The sequence below is a fragment of the Heteronotia binoei genome, chromosome 13 (assembly GCF_032191835.1).
Source record: "Heteronotia binoei isolate CCM8104 ecotype False Entrance Well chromosome 13, APGP_CSIRO_Hbin_v1, whole genome shotgun sequence".
Classification (NCBI taxonomy): Eukaryota; Metazoa; Chordata; class Lepidosauria; order Squamata; family Gekkonidae; genus Heteronotia; species Heteronotia binoei.
The window spans coordinates 29,717,640-29,737,402 of NC_083235.1; the positions used below are offsets into that span (position 1 = coordinate 29,717,640).

The 19,763-nt window shown below is 45.5% G+C and overlaps 2 protein-coding genes across 2 annotated transcripts in view; both read right to left on the reverse strand.

The window, feature by feature from the left end:
- HOXC12 (homeobox C12) overlaps positions 1-19,763 on the reverse strand; it is an 88,268-nt gene that overhangs the window by 52,113 nt on the left and 16,392 nt on the right. The gene's annotated exons all lie outside the window — the stretch shown is intronic.
- HOXC11 (homeobox C11) lies at positions 7,316-10,003 on the reverse strand. Its single transcript, XM_060253107.1, has 2 exons — positions 9,016-10,003; positions 7,316-7,561 (listed from the first exon to the last, which is right to left on the reverse strand). Exons 1-2 carry the CDS (start codon positions 9,698-9,700, stop codon positions 7,329-7,331), a joined length of 918 nt encoding a protein of 305 aa, XP_060109090.1. The 5' UTR covers positions 9,701-10,003; the 3' UTR covers positions 7,316-7,328.

Below are 19,763 nucleotides of genomic sequence, written 5' to 3' on the forward strand. Positions count from 1 at the left end.
TGAGGTGGTATGGGGTGAGGGGAGGGCGAAACGTGCTCCAGTTCTTTCTGCCCCCAGCACGGACTCACCAGCACATGCGGTTGAGTTGGGTCACCTGCCTTTGTGCCCTGATAGCAGAGCCCAAAGTTGAGGAGAGAAAAACTTTGCATTTACACTAGACGTCCACATCATATATGTGGGGTTATATGTGTAGCTACGTAGAAGTGAAGTGTGTGTGTAAAACAGATGTATAGGCACACAGCTGGGGTTGTATGGGAACTCTGGATACACAAACGGACTCCTACTAGTGAAAAAAGTAACGGTGGAATTGTTCTGGATACAATAAGCGTATTAAGTTTCACTTAAGCACATATCATGTGTGTGGTGGGACAACCATGTTCCTATCAGGTCTTAAGGCGTATTCCTATACTCGATTCAATATCCCACCCACCCCCTCCATAAGGTTACAATTCTGGGACAAACGGTTCACGTGGAAAAATAAGTGCCACTGAAACAAACATACAAGTGAGAAAGTTTATTGGGGGAAACAGAACATACATTAAAACAATATTAGAATTAGGTCACAGTGTGGTGGAAAGACTTGGAAAACAGGACAAAATTGTGAAACGTTCATAGAAGAGAAGTCGAGCTGCTAGATAGATGATGCCTTCCTGCCTATCAATTAATGCTGGGTATGCGAGGCGCTTATAAAGGCCAATTCGTGAACTCAATTTGGGATCAAACACGAAAGGCAATTGTGCCCAGACAATTCTATAAAGCCATAATAATCTGCCTTACCACATCTACGGTTTTCTTATGCGCTTCGATTCTTAGAGGATATAAAGAAGTATTTCGAAGATACACCGGAGGGGGATCGGTTCCTAGAAATTATTCCATTGTAATACCAGAAGGGAAACTTCTCTAGGAAAGGGATAGTGGACATACTTTTTGGGAGGGTGAAAAAGAACAATGTTAACATGTCATATTAATTATTTGAAGTTGCAAAAAAAATCCACTGTATTAAAAAAAACTCCCCTGCACGCTGTGTTGATCTCCAAGAATATTCTAGTAAGCATGGCACAAAAACGGATTTAGCGATGATTTCGAAATAAGTATTCTTCCCTGCACTTTGCCTGCTGCCCCCTTCCCGTTTTTCTGAACAATGCCATAGGTGTTGGGATCTCCTTCTCTAGGGCCAGAGGTTAAAACAACACCGCGATTATAGGTTCCTCTAAGCTTGTTTCCTGCCTCGATCGGTACCGAAGATTGGAGCTCGGTTGCGATACAGATTCCTGTTTTTTTCACTCCCTTGGCGTTTCAGCATTAAGATCTTTGCACGAAGGCAGAACAAACTCCCCCTGCTCCGAGGGGTTTGGAAATGGTTCTGTCTCTCGCGAAACACCCCCGCGCAGAGGACCCCAGAACCGGTTCTTGGGGAATTGGGTTTTGATCCTGCGCTTGCCATCGATACCGTTGGATCAATCGCTTTTAGCCATCGTTGCAACTACCGCGTTGGGGGGGTGGGGAAAGAGGTCATCTTTCAAACATTTGGAAAAAAATGAATAGCTGCGGGGGAGGGTCTGTTCAGGTACCTCTAAAATTATTTTTAATACACATATAGGCAGGTTTGCATCTCGGCTTCCTTTCCGCCGATGAGGTGCACGTGTTCGTCCGACCCTGAACAAGTAAAAGAGGGGGGGGGGGGGAGAAAAAGAAATAAAAATAAAATCTATTTATTCTGTCTGTCTCTCTCTCTTTTGCCAAACTCTCTCGCTCTCTCTTTTGGCCAAAAAGAAATGAGAACTACCTTTCTCCCCGCGACCATCAACAAGGCGATCAATATTCATTCGCTGCAAGCAGAAAACAGATTCAAAAGTCTTATGAGGCTGCGAGCCGCATTCTTGCGGTTTCAGGTTGTAATTGAGAGGTTATCAAAAGCAGAGGGACATGCTGGAGTCCAACATATGCTGAACATCCGTAGAGTTTCCAACTTTATTAAAAGCGTATAAACAGGGCCTTAATGAGACGCCATTTTGAGGCGTATGTGTGGGTGGGTTGGTTTGGGGGCGATTATAATAAACTAAAAAAGCCTTTTTGCTTTCCTTGCAAACAAACAAACAAAAAAGTTCGAATTCGTCTAATTATGTTAACTCGATTGCGTCCCGAAAACCACAGTTGCCCCCACGGTGTTCAAATAAATACCATTTCCGAACGATCAGACGCCTTCGCCACCAATCCACATTTTTTTTTAAAAAAAGGCCTTATATCCTACCTTCCTTTTATCTAATTTTGTGCTCATCAGAGGCATTTTTTTTAAACAGGAGGTAAAACTAATTGTACATTCAATTATGCATTGTTAGGGGGAGGGAGGGAAACAGTTAACGACCCACAAGAGTCTCTAAGCCGCAGCGCGCTCCAGCAAAAAATTGGAAAGAGGGAGGTATTTTCTTTAAAGGTCTCTCCCTCGGAGCTCAGAGGTGCATCTCCCAGAGGTTACTTGCAAGCAAAGGAACCAAGTCATTCCCGTTCCCACACCCCACCCCAGTCCCCCATCCAGGGGGACGTCAAGTCCCCCTTCAAGGGGGCTTCAAGTCCACTTGCCAAAGCCACTGTCTCTGTGCCTGGGGGGTGGGGGCTTTCCAGTTCCGTCCTGGCCAAGTTTCCGAAGCCAGCATCTGGTCCCTGCGGAAATTCAGCCGGCAGTTTGGCCCAAGGCGATGGTCTCTTGGCTTGGAACGGTCGGCCAGGGTGACGCTGCCTACGTGATGTCACTTGAAGGGAAGCCTGGCCTTGCTACACAGTCAAGTTTATGGTGCCTCAACTCCAACACTCAAGAGGAGGAGAATATTCACACGCCGCTGGGGAACCCTTTGCAGGAAAGCGCGGGGGTGGTTGTCTGCGTGCTTGTGGACCGCCGTGTCCGACGGGGTTCGAGCCCTCCCAGCCAGGAGCAAAACAACAATATTTTTCTGCATAGCACGCACGCACGCACACAAACCCACGCCCGTACTCCCCAATCTTGGAAGCCGCGGACATTACTTCGCAGAGAGGGGGAAGAAGCTCACTGCACAACCCCCTCCCCAAGACGCAGGCGCCGTTCCCTGCGCTCCGGTCCCCAAACAGGAGCATTCTTCCCAAGACCTCAGAAGGACCACGGCGGGCCCTCACCTTCTCCCCCTGAGAGCTACCATCGCCCAACCAAGTCACCTACTGGCAGCTTCCCATACGTTATGGAAGGACTCCAGGCAGGGACAGGAAACAGGTTGACTTGCTGGGTGTTTGTGCGTCACACCCGGAGAGGTCCTTCGCAATTAGCCCGAGTCTCATTAACGTGGCTTTACACCGACAGCCCCCCAGCCTATGAGGGAGCCCTGATCCGGACAGACCTTCCGAGCGAAATAAATAAATAAATAGAGCCGTCCTATGCAAAGCCTCCCAATGCCTGCGAGGAATTTTAAAGGGGGGAGGAGGAGGAGGAGCAGGAGGAGAGAAAGAGAAACTCGGGAAGGGGGGGGGGGCTTGTAAAACTTTTATGCCAAACAAAGTTATAAAAACTTTCCATGCGTTAAGATATCAAAAGGTTTATAACAATAATAAAGCGGGTATGCGCCTTGCGTGGGGTGGGGTGGGGGTGAATAGTGTTAACCTTCTTGCAGATACACTAAAACCACGGCGCTGGCTGAGTTAAATATTAAGTGCCATAAACACCACGCTTGGTTGGAATATTTGTATTTTTGTTTGTTGTTTTTTTTTTAATAAAAAAAGTGCTCGGGCCACCTTCTTTCCCCTCTCCCAATTCAGTAGGCGGGGACATTGAAAAGGGGTCTGTGGGCCCTTCTGATTCCGGTTTATTACAAAAGGGTTAAAGGTGATGGACTTGACTCCATTGAAGTTCAAAGACATCATATATTCACATTTTTCTTCTTGTGGAGCCTCCTCTTTCTCCCCCCACCCCCAATGCAACAAACACAAAACCAAGGCGTACAAAGCGCGCTTGGCCCTGGGCGCCTTCCGCCTCTAGATTCCCAAATTTTAGAGAGGGGAGAGCGGCACTCCATAGCAGGGTTAAAAAAAAAAATCACACCATATTCCTAAGGAGAATGGTAGCTTTGCTCCCTCAGCGAAAGACCCCCTCTCCCCCCTCCGAAAAAAAAAGTCCAAAGCACATTAACGGGTTATCCCTACCTTGCACTGCTGGTTAATACCCTTGTAAAGTCCCACATGGTCTATAAACTTGGATTTTACAACTGGCATTCCATTTTAGCTCGAGAAAACTTTGAACTAGGCCTCCAGTTTCATTGTGTCGCAGCCCCAGCAAAAGCCAGAGAAGGGGAGGGTGGAATGGGGAGGCGGGGGGAAACAGAGACCGGGGGGGGGAGAGAAACAGAGAGGGAAGTGAGAGCGTGTGGGGGGGGGGAGAACTGGAAGAAAGCTAAGCTAAGACACCCTGATTTGTTTACTATTTACTGCGGAAGTCTTTTTCGATGGCCAGACGGGGGTAATTAAGGGAGGGGGAAAAATTAAGCTGTTTAGGGCCGCAGTCTTTATTACAATGTCTAGACTAGTCGCCCCCTTTGTCCAGACAAACAGCCGCAGTTACGGGATATTTAAGTGGGCTTTTGACCTGGCAGATATGCACCTTATTGCGCCTAGGTCTAAGTTCGGCCTAACCCTAGAGAAGTTTCAAGAGTCCTTATTTCACGAGAGGCGGCGGTCTCCGAACCACCAGCCATATTGTTTGGTTCCCCCCCCCCCCAGATATCTCACTGTATACCCACCACCATGTGTGGGATGGTGGGTCCCACGTTGCTTCTTCGAAAGGTTGGTTTGGAAGGTAGCAGGTCTACCTTACGGTCCCGCTGGCTCCCAACCATTCTTGCCTGCTTGGGCATCAAAAACCCGTCCATTCTGAAAAGATACCTGGATTAGGCCTTCTTTGCTCCAACCGAGGAAGAGCGAAGGGTGCATACAGGTCTGGTATTAGCCGTGTCCGCCAATGACTCCATTTGAAAGGCGGAGGAGGAAAGGGAGAGGGGGGAAAGAGATGGAAGGGAGAGGGAAATGGAGGGGTGGGGGGAAGCAGCCAGTTGCCATCCAGAAGGTCTAATCTTATCCCCGCATCTCATGTAATGAGAAACACTCCTGTTAACATCATCCCTTTCAGATAATATCATGGCGAGGCGGAAGACGGGTCTATCAGTGAGGCCAGAGTATCTCACTTCAACCTCCCCCCCTCGCCGTTTCTTGCAAACGAAGCACATTTTTGTGGGTTTCCTCATTGCTGACATATCAAACCAAAGAGAAAACATCAAAAGAATGCTCATTGAATGGGATGGCACTTTTTAAAATCATGGGAGAGGGAATACAAAGTTAAAAAGTTCTCTCGCCCGGGTACAGGAATATAATTTGGTTGCAACTTGTCCCTTCGTCCTGAAACACCTCTTACACATCAGATGTGAGTCACACAAATACGCTTCAAGAGCCGAGAGGGACATGCATACAAATCGCAATTCCTCCACCAAATTTTAAAAAATTGGATCCCAAGTTAAAGCGCTGAAAGAAGGCGTCTTCTGTCCCTCGGGGGAAAAAAGTCAGTTGGGGGTTTCTTACACGGAGGGAAGCGTGCTTGGGGGGCTTATTGTGTAAACCTAAAACAGCACTTCTATCCAGTGTCCGGGAGTTGAACTTGTTTTTGTTTAAAAGAAGGATTTAAGTACTTGACTTTGCATTTGCGCATTGTGCGGGGAAAGGAGGCGTCCGCGAGAGGGGGGGGGGAGAAGTCCCTTATCCTTGACATTACAGAAATTTCGACTTGGGGTCTAGTCCCCCTTCGAGACTGCTCCTTAACCACCATTTGAGCGTCTTTGCACTATTGCTCATTAAGGCGCCCCCCCTTTAGCATCTTGCAAGAGGATGTCGAGGGAAGGGGGGAGGGGAGAAAGAGGAAAAGAAATAAAAAGATTAAGTACATTGGGAAAACAGACAAAGACATCTGGAGCCAAGCACAGAACTGTATTATTGGGCCAAGAAATTCCTATAAATTTAAATGCGATGATGAAAACAGTGAACTCCACAACAAATGTCTAGTTAAACGCAGAAGGTTCATATTAATTTGGCCCATTTCTCAAATATATAAATATACCATTTTGGTCTATATACACATGCGCGCACACATAGCATTTGATATTTAAAATTCTATAAGAAAGTCCATACCGCATTGACCGCAATGAGTTTTTTTTTTTTTAAAAAAAGAGGGAAATACTAATAAAATGGTCAAATAAAATCATGATGTAGAACAGCTTGAAATGTCTTTATTTGCCACAGAATTTCACAGAGTTTTCCGGGATTCTCTCCTTTACATACACAAAGATTTTATTTATTTATTTATTTATTTATTTTCTCTCTCTTTTTTTAATAACTGCGAAAGTTGTTCTTGGTGTTGTTGTTGATCTTGCTGCTGATGTTGGTCTCACGTCGAGGGCAAAGAAAACAATGCATTTTACATACTATTTAAGAGACAGTTATTGCAAATTTATTGTCGTCCATTCCCCCTCTGCCCTGCCCATCCCCCACCCCTTACTCTGCCCCCAGATGCAATAAAAAATAAAAATCCGGGACTGTATATAATATGAACATATAAAAGATACAACGAAAACCACACCGTTAGAGTGATACGGATTCCTGGAATACTTTAAATAAGTTTTCAGACGAACGACAGTCCTTGGCACGTACAGCAGCGGAACTCTGAATGGGGAGCAGTGTGTGTATGCGCGTGCACAGGTGAACACGTGTGGGGAGAGCCACATACACACATCTGCATGCACCCTCGCGCAACGCCCTCCTCCCAGCGAAAGACAGGGAGTCTTGGGGAGGGGGGGCTTTTGCGTAGCCAGATCGTCAACCTGCGTTTGAGAATCAGGACACGAGGAACCGCGAAGGTTCAGAAGTCAGCACTGTGGTTTCTTCCATAGAACATAGACTGGCAACGAGGCAGGAGAAGGGGAAGATAATAATTAAAGCAACATATTTCCAATTCTTGGAGACTGAACGTTAAATTAAAAAAAAAAAAAGCAATGCAGTTCATACAAGTCTTCAAGTTCTTTCAACGTTTGGGTTATGGGTGGGGAGAGGGGAAAGCTTGTGTGACTCCATATTGTGTTTAAGACGACCAGGTCCCACACATTACAAAGATAAGGAAGGAAAAGTCTTAAAACTCTCGAGGATCGCTGGTCGCCTCCCACAGTCAAAGCCGGGCTTGCAGCGCTCCTTCTTCATACACAGAATACTTCAACAAGCAAGAGAAGCATTTTTAATTCTTTTTTAAAAAAACAAACAAAAACAAAATAGGTTCACAATAAGGGATTTCCAGAGAAATACTGCAGGCGGTCTCTGCTTAGTTTTTTTTCTTTCATCCTTCTGTTCTGAAACCAAATTTTAACCTGTCGGTCGGTAAGATTCAACATCCTGGACAGCTGCAGCCTTTTCTCTTTGTTGATGTAGACGTTGAAGAAAAACTCTCTCTCGAGCTCTCGGATTTGGAATTTCGAATAGGGACACCGCTTCTTTCTCGTGCGGGGGGTACCTTTAGGAGAAGAAGAAGAAAAGAGAGGGAAAAATACAGCCAGGAGGGAGTGAAAGTGACCAAGCCAATGGAAGAACAAATGTCCATCATCTTCCTCCCCTCCCCCCCCACCCAATACCAGTTTCTTACACACGCATCTACACACAAGCATCTGGGAGCCCAACCTTTGCCATGTGAAATATCTTAGCAGGCGTGTATAGCACAGCCATAAGGACAGTGGTCCCTATTAAGTGTGGACGATGTGAGCAGAAAGGGTTTTTTTCCGGGGGGGGGGGGTGCTTGCTAAGCTTGAACCCTGGCTTTTGCAGCAATCAACAATAGCTGCCAGGGAGTGTGAGGGATCCACCGCAGCCCTGGGAAAGCAAGGCGTTCAAAGGGCAAATCTGCAGACCCCCTCTCTCTGTAGAGTCAGCATGAGCCATGTTACAGCTAGAGGAACTGGGCATTATGTTCTGCATGAGTTTTTGATTAAAGGGAATGGCACCCTCCACAGACACGCCGCACACACAGAGACGCACAGAGAGAGGAGAGACACAAATACTAATAAATAATCAAAGCAAGAGAACTGAGCAGTGGGAAAGGAAGTTCGCAAAGGAACAGAACAGCTATATGTCTGCCTGTCCATCCGTCCTTCTGTCCATGAGGCCAACTATCGATTGATCAGGGCGCGTATGGTACAGCACGCTGCATTCAGATATGAATGAAAAGGCACGGACTGCATCAGGGAACACTGGCCAGACCAGTTGCTTTGATTCAGATTTAAAACAAAACAACAACAAAAACAACAACCCCCCAGCACTTGCATTCCTTTGTTTCCCCCTAAAGCACCTTGAACAACAAAATAATGTGAAAAGGAAAATCCCGCTTAGAAAAAACAAACAAACACACACAATTGTCATCTTCTAGAGGAAAACAAAGCACCGTCCGGAGAGGCCACGGAAATGTTGCCTCCCTTTACCCAGAAAAACACATTGCTTTCCAATCTAGACGCGCATTTTGGAATTAAACATCGATAGATAGATATAGATTTGCCCCCCCTCTCCCCCCCGCATGCATCTCTCAGAGCCTCCTCGAGAGGACAGGACAGGAAGCGCGAGCTTGTGTTCTGCCCAATTGCCTTTTACCCCCTCCGAAGCCCGGGACCGAATCCTTTTAAAATGCTCGTGTAAGTTCATGATCAAAGTTAATATTTGTCACCATGGTGCGCTTTTAAAAATTTCACAGACTCCGGAGATACTGTGTCTGCCGCCTAACATCTCCATTTTCCCTCCAAGAGCCTTTCCCATCGTAAAAATCCTTCTCGTTGCAAGAAAGAGCTTTGTAGGTTATAATAAAATCCTTTGAATGCTTATAAAAACTCCACATAAAATTTGACCGACAAAACAGCGGGCTAGTCCCCTTAACCTTTCCCATTTACTGGCTCTGCTCTCTCGCCTCGCCTCTCAGCTACCTACTCGAGCTGCTGCTCTTGCTGCCTTCCTTGTTGACAGAGGAGGAAGAGGCTGAGGAGCCCGGGTTGGTGTTCTCCTCTTCGTCTTCCGGGTCTACGCCTGGCTCGCCGCGGGATGACAGCGCGCCGGGCTGGGAATCGCTCGTCTCCAGCTTGCTCTCGCCCTTCTGCAAGCAGGTCTCCGGCGGAGTCTCGGTGGCCGAGCAGTAAGCGTTCTCGAAGAAGCGGTCGAAGCCTTGCGGCAGGACGCTGTTCTTGTTCATGCTGGAGTAGAAGCCCGTGGACGCCGGATGGTTGGTGGTGGGGTGGTGGTGGTGGCTGTAGGCGCTCTCGTTTTTCATTAGCATTTCGGTCATGGTGGAAGGCGGGAGGCACTCGCGGTGCATCAGCTCCTCTGCCGAGTAGCACGAGGCGTAATTGCTTCTATGGTGCCATTTATTGGAAGGGTCCAGCCCGTAGGAAACCTCTCGCACGGGCTGCACTTGCGAGAGGTTGGTGGAGTAAGGGTAGGAGATTTGGCGAGAGGGGGCCTGTGGCAGGAAAGATGACACAGTCGAAAATTCTGGGACGTAATAGGTGCAGCTGGGGAGGTAGAGGTTGGAAGCGCAACCTGCCCGCTCGCCAAAGTCGGCGCTCCGCTCTTTGCGCGACTGCGAGCAGAAGTTTCCCAGGTTGACTGAGTTAAACATCTTTCTCCTTTTCGCGCTCCTATAGATAGATGTTTTGGATCCGATGTGCAGAGGGGGAAAAATTTGGGAAGGCGAGATGACGCGCGATCCGTCTTAGTCGCTCTCTCCAGGACACGTGATCCAAAGTAGATATTGTCATATATCAGTTTCTTAGAAGCGTAGGAGTGGTTCACTTAGGTAAGATTCTCAGAGGTTCAAACGATTGGTTTCAAAACACCGCAGAAACATTATGAAAATCAATCGCAGATTTGTATTCATTTTCTTCCAGGCACACCCCCCCTGTAAGCTTTCGAAACAGGCTGCGAGAGGATGGCTTAAGAACTTCTCTCTCTCTCTCTCTCTCTCTCTCTCTCTCTCTCTCTCTCTCTCTCTCTCTCTCTTTCTCTCTGGATTTTGCTTTCAGTGGTTCAGGAGGATTCGGAAATGGGTATGAGGTGGGGGTACCTCAGGGGTGGGGGAAATAAGGGAGGGTCTAAGGGATGTGTTAACTGTAATCTCCCCCCTTTCACTTTTTTTTCTTCCTTTCCATGCTAGTCACATTTTAGGCTTGATCAGGCATATTCTGTTTCTTCTTCTTTCTTTCTTTCTTCTTCTTCTTCTTCCTTTTTTTTTTTTTTTAAAAAGGCGATCCAACTATTAGAAGCCCGGGGGATTGGATAAAGATTCTTCTGTAAGTTTTCCAACATTTCTCAAGCTCTAATTTTAATAAGAAAGACCTGTCTCCTTATAGTGTCTGGGGGGACTTTGAAATAGACAGACAGACAGACAGACAGACAGATACCACTTAGCAAGTTTCTAACATTTATTGGAGAACTAGATCTTGCATATGCATCTCAGGTATCCAGATACCTTATCTGCTCAAGAGAATGTTCCCTTCTGCAGCAATGTCAAATGACAGAGCAAAGTTCTAAACTTTTGGGGTAATCTGAACCCAAAACTTGAACCCACTGAGGCCTGGCATAGCGATTTTGGAATATTCGGATTAGGGTAGATACAGACCAGGGCATAGACAGAAACCCATGAATTAAATCAAGGACTGCTAAATATTCGAAAGCTCCCTCAAAGTTTGGTTAAATATTTATTATTGTAAGAGTAGTATATTAAATATTTAATGCAGCTGTTTATTGTCAATCAATGTACCTTCCCAATGCTTGACGACCTTTAGCCCGCCGGCTAAATTAACAATAAATGTGGGGAGATGTGGGGGAAATTAAATTTTGTTTTTTAAAAAATAATTTATCTTTGCATTTTTGAGGGTTCCCCCCTCTGTGTTTCACCACGTTTAGAGTTGGAAGGATTCCCCAGATGACGTCCAGGAAATTGTTAACCTAAAGTTTCTTCGTCTAAGTAGAATTTGGACATCCAGGCTTGGCAAGACATATCAAGAATCCGGACCGTTGTTAGATTTCTTGGGTGTCCTTGGAAGTATCTTTAACTCAGTGTGTGTGCTTTACAAACCTTCTGTTTTTCAGATTATCTTGAGCACACAAAGTCACTCAAGCAAAGAGGTTTTGCTTCTGGACAGAATGCCATCAATTTGGTGGTGGTGGTGGTGGTAGTAATAATAATAATAATAATAATAATAATAATAATAATAATAATAATAATAATAATAATAATAATAATAATAATATCTCACACTTCGGTTGCATCTATGTACGTATCTCGGTCTTCTCACTCTGGGCTTTATTTTATTTTAAGAATCAAGTTATCACCTCGCTGATATTTCTCACTTCGTTCTATCACACTGTTCTGTGGAAGGATTGGAGGGGGGGGAAGAGAATTTTGCTTTGTTTACAATAGAATCCCTCGCCCGAACCTGCCTCGCTGGCTCCAGTGCTGGACAGTTTAAAAGCCCCATAACCAGATTCACATAGCATCAGGAGGGCGAAATGACTTTGCTGGTGATATCCTGTCAATTCGTGTTGCAGTAAATTAGTCTTCTAAGAACAAATAACAAAGCTCAGAAACATAGCAGGCTGCTATATAGTAACGTGTGGGGAGCCGGGACTGTTTGGGAACGTTATGGCTCATGCCAAGAATTTCCTTTGGAAAAGTCTGAAGATGTCTTTTTAAAAAAGAAATCCATTGCAAGAAATCCATTGCAAGAAGACAAGAAACCAAAGAAGTCGGTGGATCTGAGATGACCTAATTCGTCTCATCTCTTTAAAGAAAAATATATATATAATTGTTTTGGAAATATAGGAAGCTCCTGTGCCTTTTAAATCAGCAGGTAATGTCTAAACAGCAGGTAGCATTTGGTTTGCAAGCAAAATAATGATAACAGGCGTAAGCATCTTTCAGACGCCCCAGGAAAGGACCGGATGACTAGGCAGACCACAGGAGAACATGAAATTAATAAGGCGCTTTGAAAAGGGGACAGAACGATCCCAAGGAACTGGCAGAGAAAAGATCAAAACCCTTTCCAAAAAAGCATGAACCTTGGGGAAGGGGGAAGGGATGCCCTTGGCGTTGCAATCTTGCTTTGCAGACGCACAGTGGATCTTCTGGAAGAGAGTTCGGTTTCAATGGGTTCATGGCAGATCCTTCAGGCAATACCAAGTCGAAAGATGGCAGCCTCATCGTTTCCCCCTGACTCTAGTAATATTACCAACCTGAATTTGGGATTGTGTTCTCACTGAGTTTATAGGTATGGGGTGGCCGTGGCTGCTTGGAACCCTTTCCCTCGGGGGAAGGAGCCTTCCAAACCGTGTGCAAATAATAAATACTTTCCATGATCATGATTTCGAACTCGTCTGTACTTCGCAAACACACCTCACTGAGATGGCAAAGGGGAAGAAAACACGACCGGGTGGGGAGGGATGCTACAAAAATGGGCTACGCCATCTCTCCTACTTTTACGAGTTGGATGTTGTTTTTGGACCAAACTTTTAATTAAACTGTCAGGCAGCCGTCAACTTGCCCTTTTACGGAACAATATTAGTACGGATTACGATAATAAAGATATTCTTTACCAGAGGCGGTATTGTTTTTTTCTCCCCTCTCTTCCCCTCCCAAGTCTTTGGAACCTCCCCGGGTGGTGAAGAATCCAACACGTTTGCAATGATATTGGAAGGGGGGGGGGGAGATGCGTGTAGAGAGGACAGAAAGATGCTCCAGCATCCATTGCAGAAAGCCTCAGCCCCCTCCCCAGCTTGGAGGGGCAGAATCACTTCTGAGTCTTATTCCTCTTTGCTGGTGACAAACTGAAAGGGTTGCGGTCGAAAGCATGTGGGGTATAACCCGCAGGATCTCTCCCCTCTAGGTGTGCCGATCATTTATTGCTCTTAATAGGTAGATATGAGCCAAAGCAAGCCTCAGTGCCGTTGTGTTTTTTAAAGCCCGGTTTAAAGGCTAGGATTTGTCGGCTTCCTGCGAAGAAGCACAGAGAAGACAGCTGTGGAGCCGCAGCACTTGAATTTGAACCACCAAAGTCAATTCCCTGCCTACCATAAAACAGAAGAATGAAGGCTGGAAGTCTCACATTCCTTTTGGTCTCCACTTAAAAAAAAAAAAAAGGCGAATGAGTATAAGGCAAATAAACCGTAAGGTCTGCTAAGATATTTAATCGTTGATAGATTTCATTTTCTCAGCCAAGAATGACTTTTTAAAAACCCAGCCTTTTAAAAGAGAAGAGGGAAAAAATAGGAACTGTAAGAATAATAGCACAGTCAAAATAGTAGTAGTAATAATACCAGTAATCGTACTGATACTGGACTCAAATCTAACAGTTATAATAATAATCATCAGTACTTATTATGGGTCCTAGTATTAAAACATTCTAAGAAGTGAGTGCAGAAAGTTTTCAAGGTGACTTCGTTTTAATAGAGGAGGGAAGGAAGGAAGGAAGGAAGGAAGGAAGGAAGGAAGGAAGGAAGGAAGGAAGGAAGGAAGGAAGGAAGGAAGGAAGGAAGGAAGGAAGGAAGGAAGGAAGGAAGGAAGGAAGGAAGGAAGGAAACCACACTAGAGGAGCAAAGGAAACAACTACACAGCAGAACAGGCGACTGGATTATGTCAATTGTCAAGCAGGGCTTCAGTTGTGTAATTAGACATATGCCTGCGGATCTGGGTGGCCGCGTGTGGCTCTCCAAGTGTATATCAACACTGTTTTGTAGAGCTTTGCAAAATTAATTCATAAATTAATATCCATCTCAGGCCGCCAGATTACTTGCTTGACACAACAAGGAAAGCAGTTAAAGTATAGCCCACAATGTTGGGCTGGGGGGTGGGGAGTGGACTTTCTAAGGAAGCATTTTTTTTCTTTGTGGTAAAAAACATTAGCTTCCAAAGAACCCTGCTCCCTTACATCTATGGTGGACTTGGCCGACGAAATACAACCACAACGGGTTTTGTGTACAAATGGAGACTGAACTTTGTAGAAAGTCCAAGCTGGATTTGCACGGAAATAAACATTCGCCATCAATAGACTAGCTTGTCTTCTCCATTATCAAGTTGAGAAAGAAAATAACGTTGAAATGGGATTAATTCGAGGGGAGGGGGACTGAACTTCTGAACTTCTGAACACTTGTCTTCGAAAATAGCTGTAAAGAGTTGTTCCTTAGGTTTACACTCAGTTTATTACGCCCCTCTTAGGAGAAGCTCTATAGGGTGACTTCAGGAAAGAAAAGTTTTGGTGTATGCCTGTAAACGTTTATGAAATTATATACATGTAGGGAAACGCACACAAAATCCAATTAAAATATAACTATTTATTCATGTTTCCCTAGTATTCTAACGGTAGTCATATATACAATGCCTACATCCGAGTGGTATCAAAGGAAACGAGGCCAGATAAACTAATGTATTCGGTTATAGTGTCCCGTCCCGTCCCCCCATTCTCCTTGTGATTTCTTTTCCTGTTGGCTTTTCCACAGATTTTGTGATGAAGCTCGAGCAGTTAACTATTGGCATATTAAACAGAAGAACAAATCGCTATGCAGAATATATATATATCTCCTTGTGGGTGCAAGCGATGGTGAAAGGGGTTCGGAAGAGCCGCCCATACATTCTCAAGTACCCAAGTTTGCGTGCCTTGGTTTGGTTAAAATAGCTCTAAACTTCTGACGCCGGTGACCTCCCCGTCTAGCCTATGCATCTGAATTAACTTCCTTGGAGGTAAGCCCTCATCGAGCCCCATGCAAACGTGCTCGAGATCTCCGCCTAGAAATGACAAGGCCTTGTTGCATTTGGGGCAACAACAATGGGATGACTTCCTAAGGAAAAATAAAATACCTCGATAGCATTTAAATCAAACCAATGGGTACTGCGGATTTAAGGCCGGTAAAGCAGATTATACAGGCGGCCTGTGTGTTCAGGAAATCCGGGGCCAGAGACAATAGCTACAAGTAGGAAGCCCTTAGAAAATATTATTGTCCCCCAATGGCAATGATAAATTTAATTGGATATAAGCCAGCCTACTAAAGACGACTTCATAAGCTGCGAACGATTCAAAGCGGGGGAAAGGGACTTCAGATCTTCCACAGACCAGGGCTGCAAGTTCAAAATCATGTGGACCCAATAAAGATAAAAGCTGATAAACTGTATTGCTTCCCAGCCACACGCAAAGTAAACACGGCGAGTCGTCACTGCTCCGAGGGCTGTCCCGACTCGAGGTCCCACACAGAATTCTTCTCTGGCCATTACAGATGTCATATAAACCGCCGGAATGGTGCGGATCGCCAATGATGCTTGGCTCCTTGGAAGGCATATAATAAAGCTCAGCCGGTTCTCCGTGGCTCTGTTCCAATCCGCCTCTACTACAGAGTAAGAGCAACAGAACTCAGGGAGGGGAGACCGGCAGGCCGAGCCTGGACAAGTTTATTCGGAAGTAAATCTCACCCAGTTCCCCCAGTGCCTTACATAGGATTGCAGCCTTGCTTCCACGGGAGCAAGTTCTTCTCTATGATAATGTCTAGGACTTGTCAGGCCAATAATGGACAGTCAGGGGAGAATAATGAATTATCTACAAACTACCCCACCCCCTACACACACACCACGAATATGTCTCTGTGCGTGTACATGCTATGTATGTGCATGCACCTATGTACTTGCATGCTCTCTATCTGTAATCATAGTAATCTATGTCTGATTCATTGGCTGATAGACAGGGCAGATAGGACGTAACATATGGTTCTGCACTCGACTTTGCCAAGTTCGCTAGACTTTGCCAATGGACATATGGCCTATTTTGCTTTTTCAAAGGAAAGGAGAAGTCAATTTTCGGACCCCAGGTCAGTTTTTAAGAAATTATAAGCGCATTGTGTTGCATAAAATTCAAAGAGGGCCGTTCATAACCCAATGCAATATATAAACTTTATGGGGAGGGGGAGCCCTTTAAAAGCAGCAAACATTCTAAATCATATCCATATAAAACACACAACAGACTTGCATGTATTCAGAAGGCTTTATTTCCGCAGAGGAACTCTGACAAACGCAAGAGCCGATATAAAGTCCCATATTTCCCCATGAAAATGTTGTTTCCCACACGAGCCCTGTTTATTATCAAATATCTGGTCACGCACGATATAAAATTGCATGTGAAGGTAGATCGTACACAATGAAAAGTCGCCCGTGCGAGTGAGGTTTCTCCAAAAGGTTTATAGAAGACCAATTAATTTTGGTTGTGTGAGTTGAAGACATTTTTTTAAAGCACACACGTTACACACACACACAACCTCGATACCTACATCTTTTTTCATTTCAGCCAGCAGGCAGCTTTATTCCCATCAGGCACGCCGTGATCAAGTAAAATCTCAACGTTTTTACAGGGGGGAGAAATATCTTCCACAGCTTTCTTCTCCCGTCTCCCAACGTAGGCCACAGTCATGCTGGAAACAGCTCCACTACCCACATTAATCAGACTAAAATTTAAAAAAGAAGAATGCCTGAAATAGTTATGTGGTGACAGTTCAGCAACCACAGAGCCCACCTATAAGGGTTGCACAGTACTTCGGGTGCTTTGGCAAAAGCTAGGAAGTAGAAGTCCCTTTGTTTGCATGGGAGGCTGTGCGCCTGCGCACGGCGAGTATCTGTTCTTTGGCTAGGGATGAGTTCCTGGATTATAAGAAAACAGACCTTTGAAAATAATTTAACATCATCTCCCCCACCCCACCCCACCCCACCCCACCCCGGACTACATCTTTAGAAATTGAAGAAGTGTTCGGATTCACGTACCAATGATTTTCAAATTAATTCCTCGACGTAATTATAAATACAGAGCCCAAAGAGCTCTTCTTTTTGGATAATAGTTGAAAACGGGCTTCTTTTATCGTCAGCGGTAGATGATTTCAGGTGTCCCTTCTTTCCTCTGAACCACCAGAACAGTACCTGATTCTTTCCCCTAAAACACATTTGGATGCGTGTTTCTGCCATTCAGCCCGGTTTCATTTTTCATATTGTATGTGCCGTCGGACTGGCTTCCTTGAAAGCCCGGATGAAAATCTTTTAAATGAACTGGATGGGTTCAAAATTGCCGAGACAAAAGGCTCATTGGGGATACGATCCGACCAAATTTAGGCGCTTTTAAGCCCAATTGACGGCCGCGGAGAATTAAGAACTACTTAACCCTCTCCCCTCAATCAATTGGACTCCAAAGTGACTATCTTTGACCGCATTATGCCATTAACTTCCCGCTGTATCTGTATGCCATTGAATATTTTGACATGCCTTCTGCTGTATTAATTGAATAATTTCTTTCTTTCTTTTCTTATTTCTTTCTTTCTTTTCTTTCTTTCTTTCTTTTCTTTCTTTCTTTCTTTCTTTCTTTCTTTCTTTCTTTTCTTTCTTCTTTCTTTCTTTCTTTCTTTCTTTCTTTCTTCTTTCTTTCTTTCCTTCCTTCTTCCTTCTTCTTTCCTTCCTTCCTTCCTTCCTTCCTTCCTTCCTTCCTTCCTTCCCTCCCTCCTCCCTCCCTCCCTCCCTTCCTCCAAATATAAGTTTATTCCTGGGGCATTTCTAGATTCTGAACGTTTCAAGAAATTAATTAGACGAGAAGAGGCGAAAGCCAACTTTCAGCGCCCACCGTACTGCGCTGCCGCCCCCCCCCCCAATCCTGTCCTCTAATGCTAAACCTCTTCACTGAGAAGCAAGTCCCAATGCATTTATGCAACGTTGCATAGAAAGGCACCCGGCTGACATTTCTATTATTACATAACTAATACAGCATGCAGGTGATATCTGAAGGGAAATAGGACAAAAACAGTTTTTCTTCTTCTACGAAGAAGAAAACTGTCGGGGCACTTTATTGGATTTTATTTTATTTTATTGGAGGGAGGAATCATCTTTCTACTCCGCTTGCCTGTCCCGCAGGCAAAGGAATGGAAAATCTCTCCTGTTTTCTGTCCCCCACACAGGTCTCAATAAACACAGTTATAATTGGGAATTTCCAAACGAGAAGAGATAAGGCTAAAGAGGCACATCTGGCATTCGTCTGAGAGAACACACACATACACGCACCGTATAGATTAAGTGCCTTTAGAAACTGTCATATTGGGAGATCTGTTCCCTTCTCTAATGGACTAGGATACAGATAGTTGTTGCTATTCCGGGCCTTTCCTCACAATAATATCATTGCCAAAACAAAAGATTTAGCCGCAGGCGCTATACAGACATCAGGGAAATAGACAGACACGCTCGCTGTCTTAGAGGCGTCCTCCACCCCGTACAGCTGAGAAGGCCGGATGATCCAGTCTTTGAGAATTAGTTCCCGTGGTGTCGGCAAGGCGGGGTTGGATGTTTTATTATGCATTGGTAATGACATTCCTTGGAAAGGAAGCCCGAAGGATTTCCATGCAAATTGTTCTCAAGTAAGTGATCGCGGGTTTCCCCCTCCCCTTTGTTTGTTTATTTTTTTCCCTGGGAATTGTTTTCTTGTATCCACCCCCCCCCCCCAACAAAGGATCGCAGCCACAATGAAGACAGATAAAACAGGGAAAGCAGTGGCTTGCATTTGAAAGTGGGGGGGGGGGGGCGACCACTACCGGATCGCCGTATTCCACCTAACAGTAACAGATTTTTTAAAATTCCCTTTCTGTCCTAATCTGCCTTCTCTCTCTCTCTCTCTCTCTCTCTTTCTCCCCACCCTGTCTCTCCCCGCCCCATGAGAAGTCATATGCTGTTTTGAGAGGAAGCGAATCTCGGTTCTTGTGCAACCGTGCCGAGAGGCAGGTTCGCCGCTAGAAAGAAGGGGGGCGCTCTCTTTGGCAAAAAGACATCCTCCTAATTCTCTCTCTATTCTCCCCCCCCCCCCCGGTAAACCCAGCCTTTACCCCAGTTGCGATATTACCTTGTGGGCTACGCGTTCAAACGGCCACCCACCTTCCCAAGCTCTCATTACCCGGACCTACTGGCAGATCTCAGAAGGAGAGGACACAAAACGATCAGGCCATCTTGTTCTCGAGTTGTTAGCGCGTTGTGACGATGGACGTCTGTATGCGTGCGCGTGTGTAAGCACAATACGTGCACACGCTAACCTTACACACACATCTACACACAGGAAGAGATTCAGAAAGACTTCCAAGAATCTCCCAGTTCCTCGTCTCTCCCCCAGCCCCGCGCCCCCCGTTTCTATTTATTTTTCTTATTAATTTCTGCCTCTTTCTCCCCTCCCGTTTAAGGATCCCCCCCTTTAAGACTCCTTTAAGAAGGGGAAATCTAAAGCCGCCCTCCCCAAACCCATCCTCTCCCCCCCCACCTCGTCCTTACCGAGAGAACTTCATTGTTTTCTGGAGGAAACGGTAATGTTGAGACATTAAACGCCTAATTGGACTTTTCTTTATGATGTTTAATTTCCTCCACGGCAGACGTGCTCGCGTCTCGTTGCAAGAGGGATCTTTTGAAGTCTGCAGTCCAAAAAAAGTGGGGTGGGGTGGGGGGAGAGGGAGAAAAAAGTTTCCAAGCAGCAGTCGTCGGGAGGAGATCTGATCTCGTTCCCACACGGTTGCCCCCCCCCTTCCACCCCCTTTCCCCTCTTTCTCTTGGTCTCTGCATCGAGATAACCCCCGGTCTCCCCCAATAAGCACGGGGCGGGGGCGGGCAAGCAACAAAAACAGCGAAGACACACCGACTG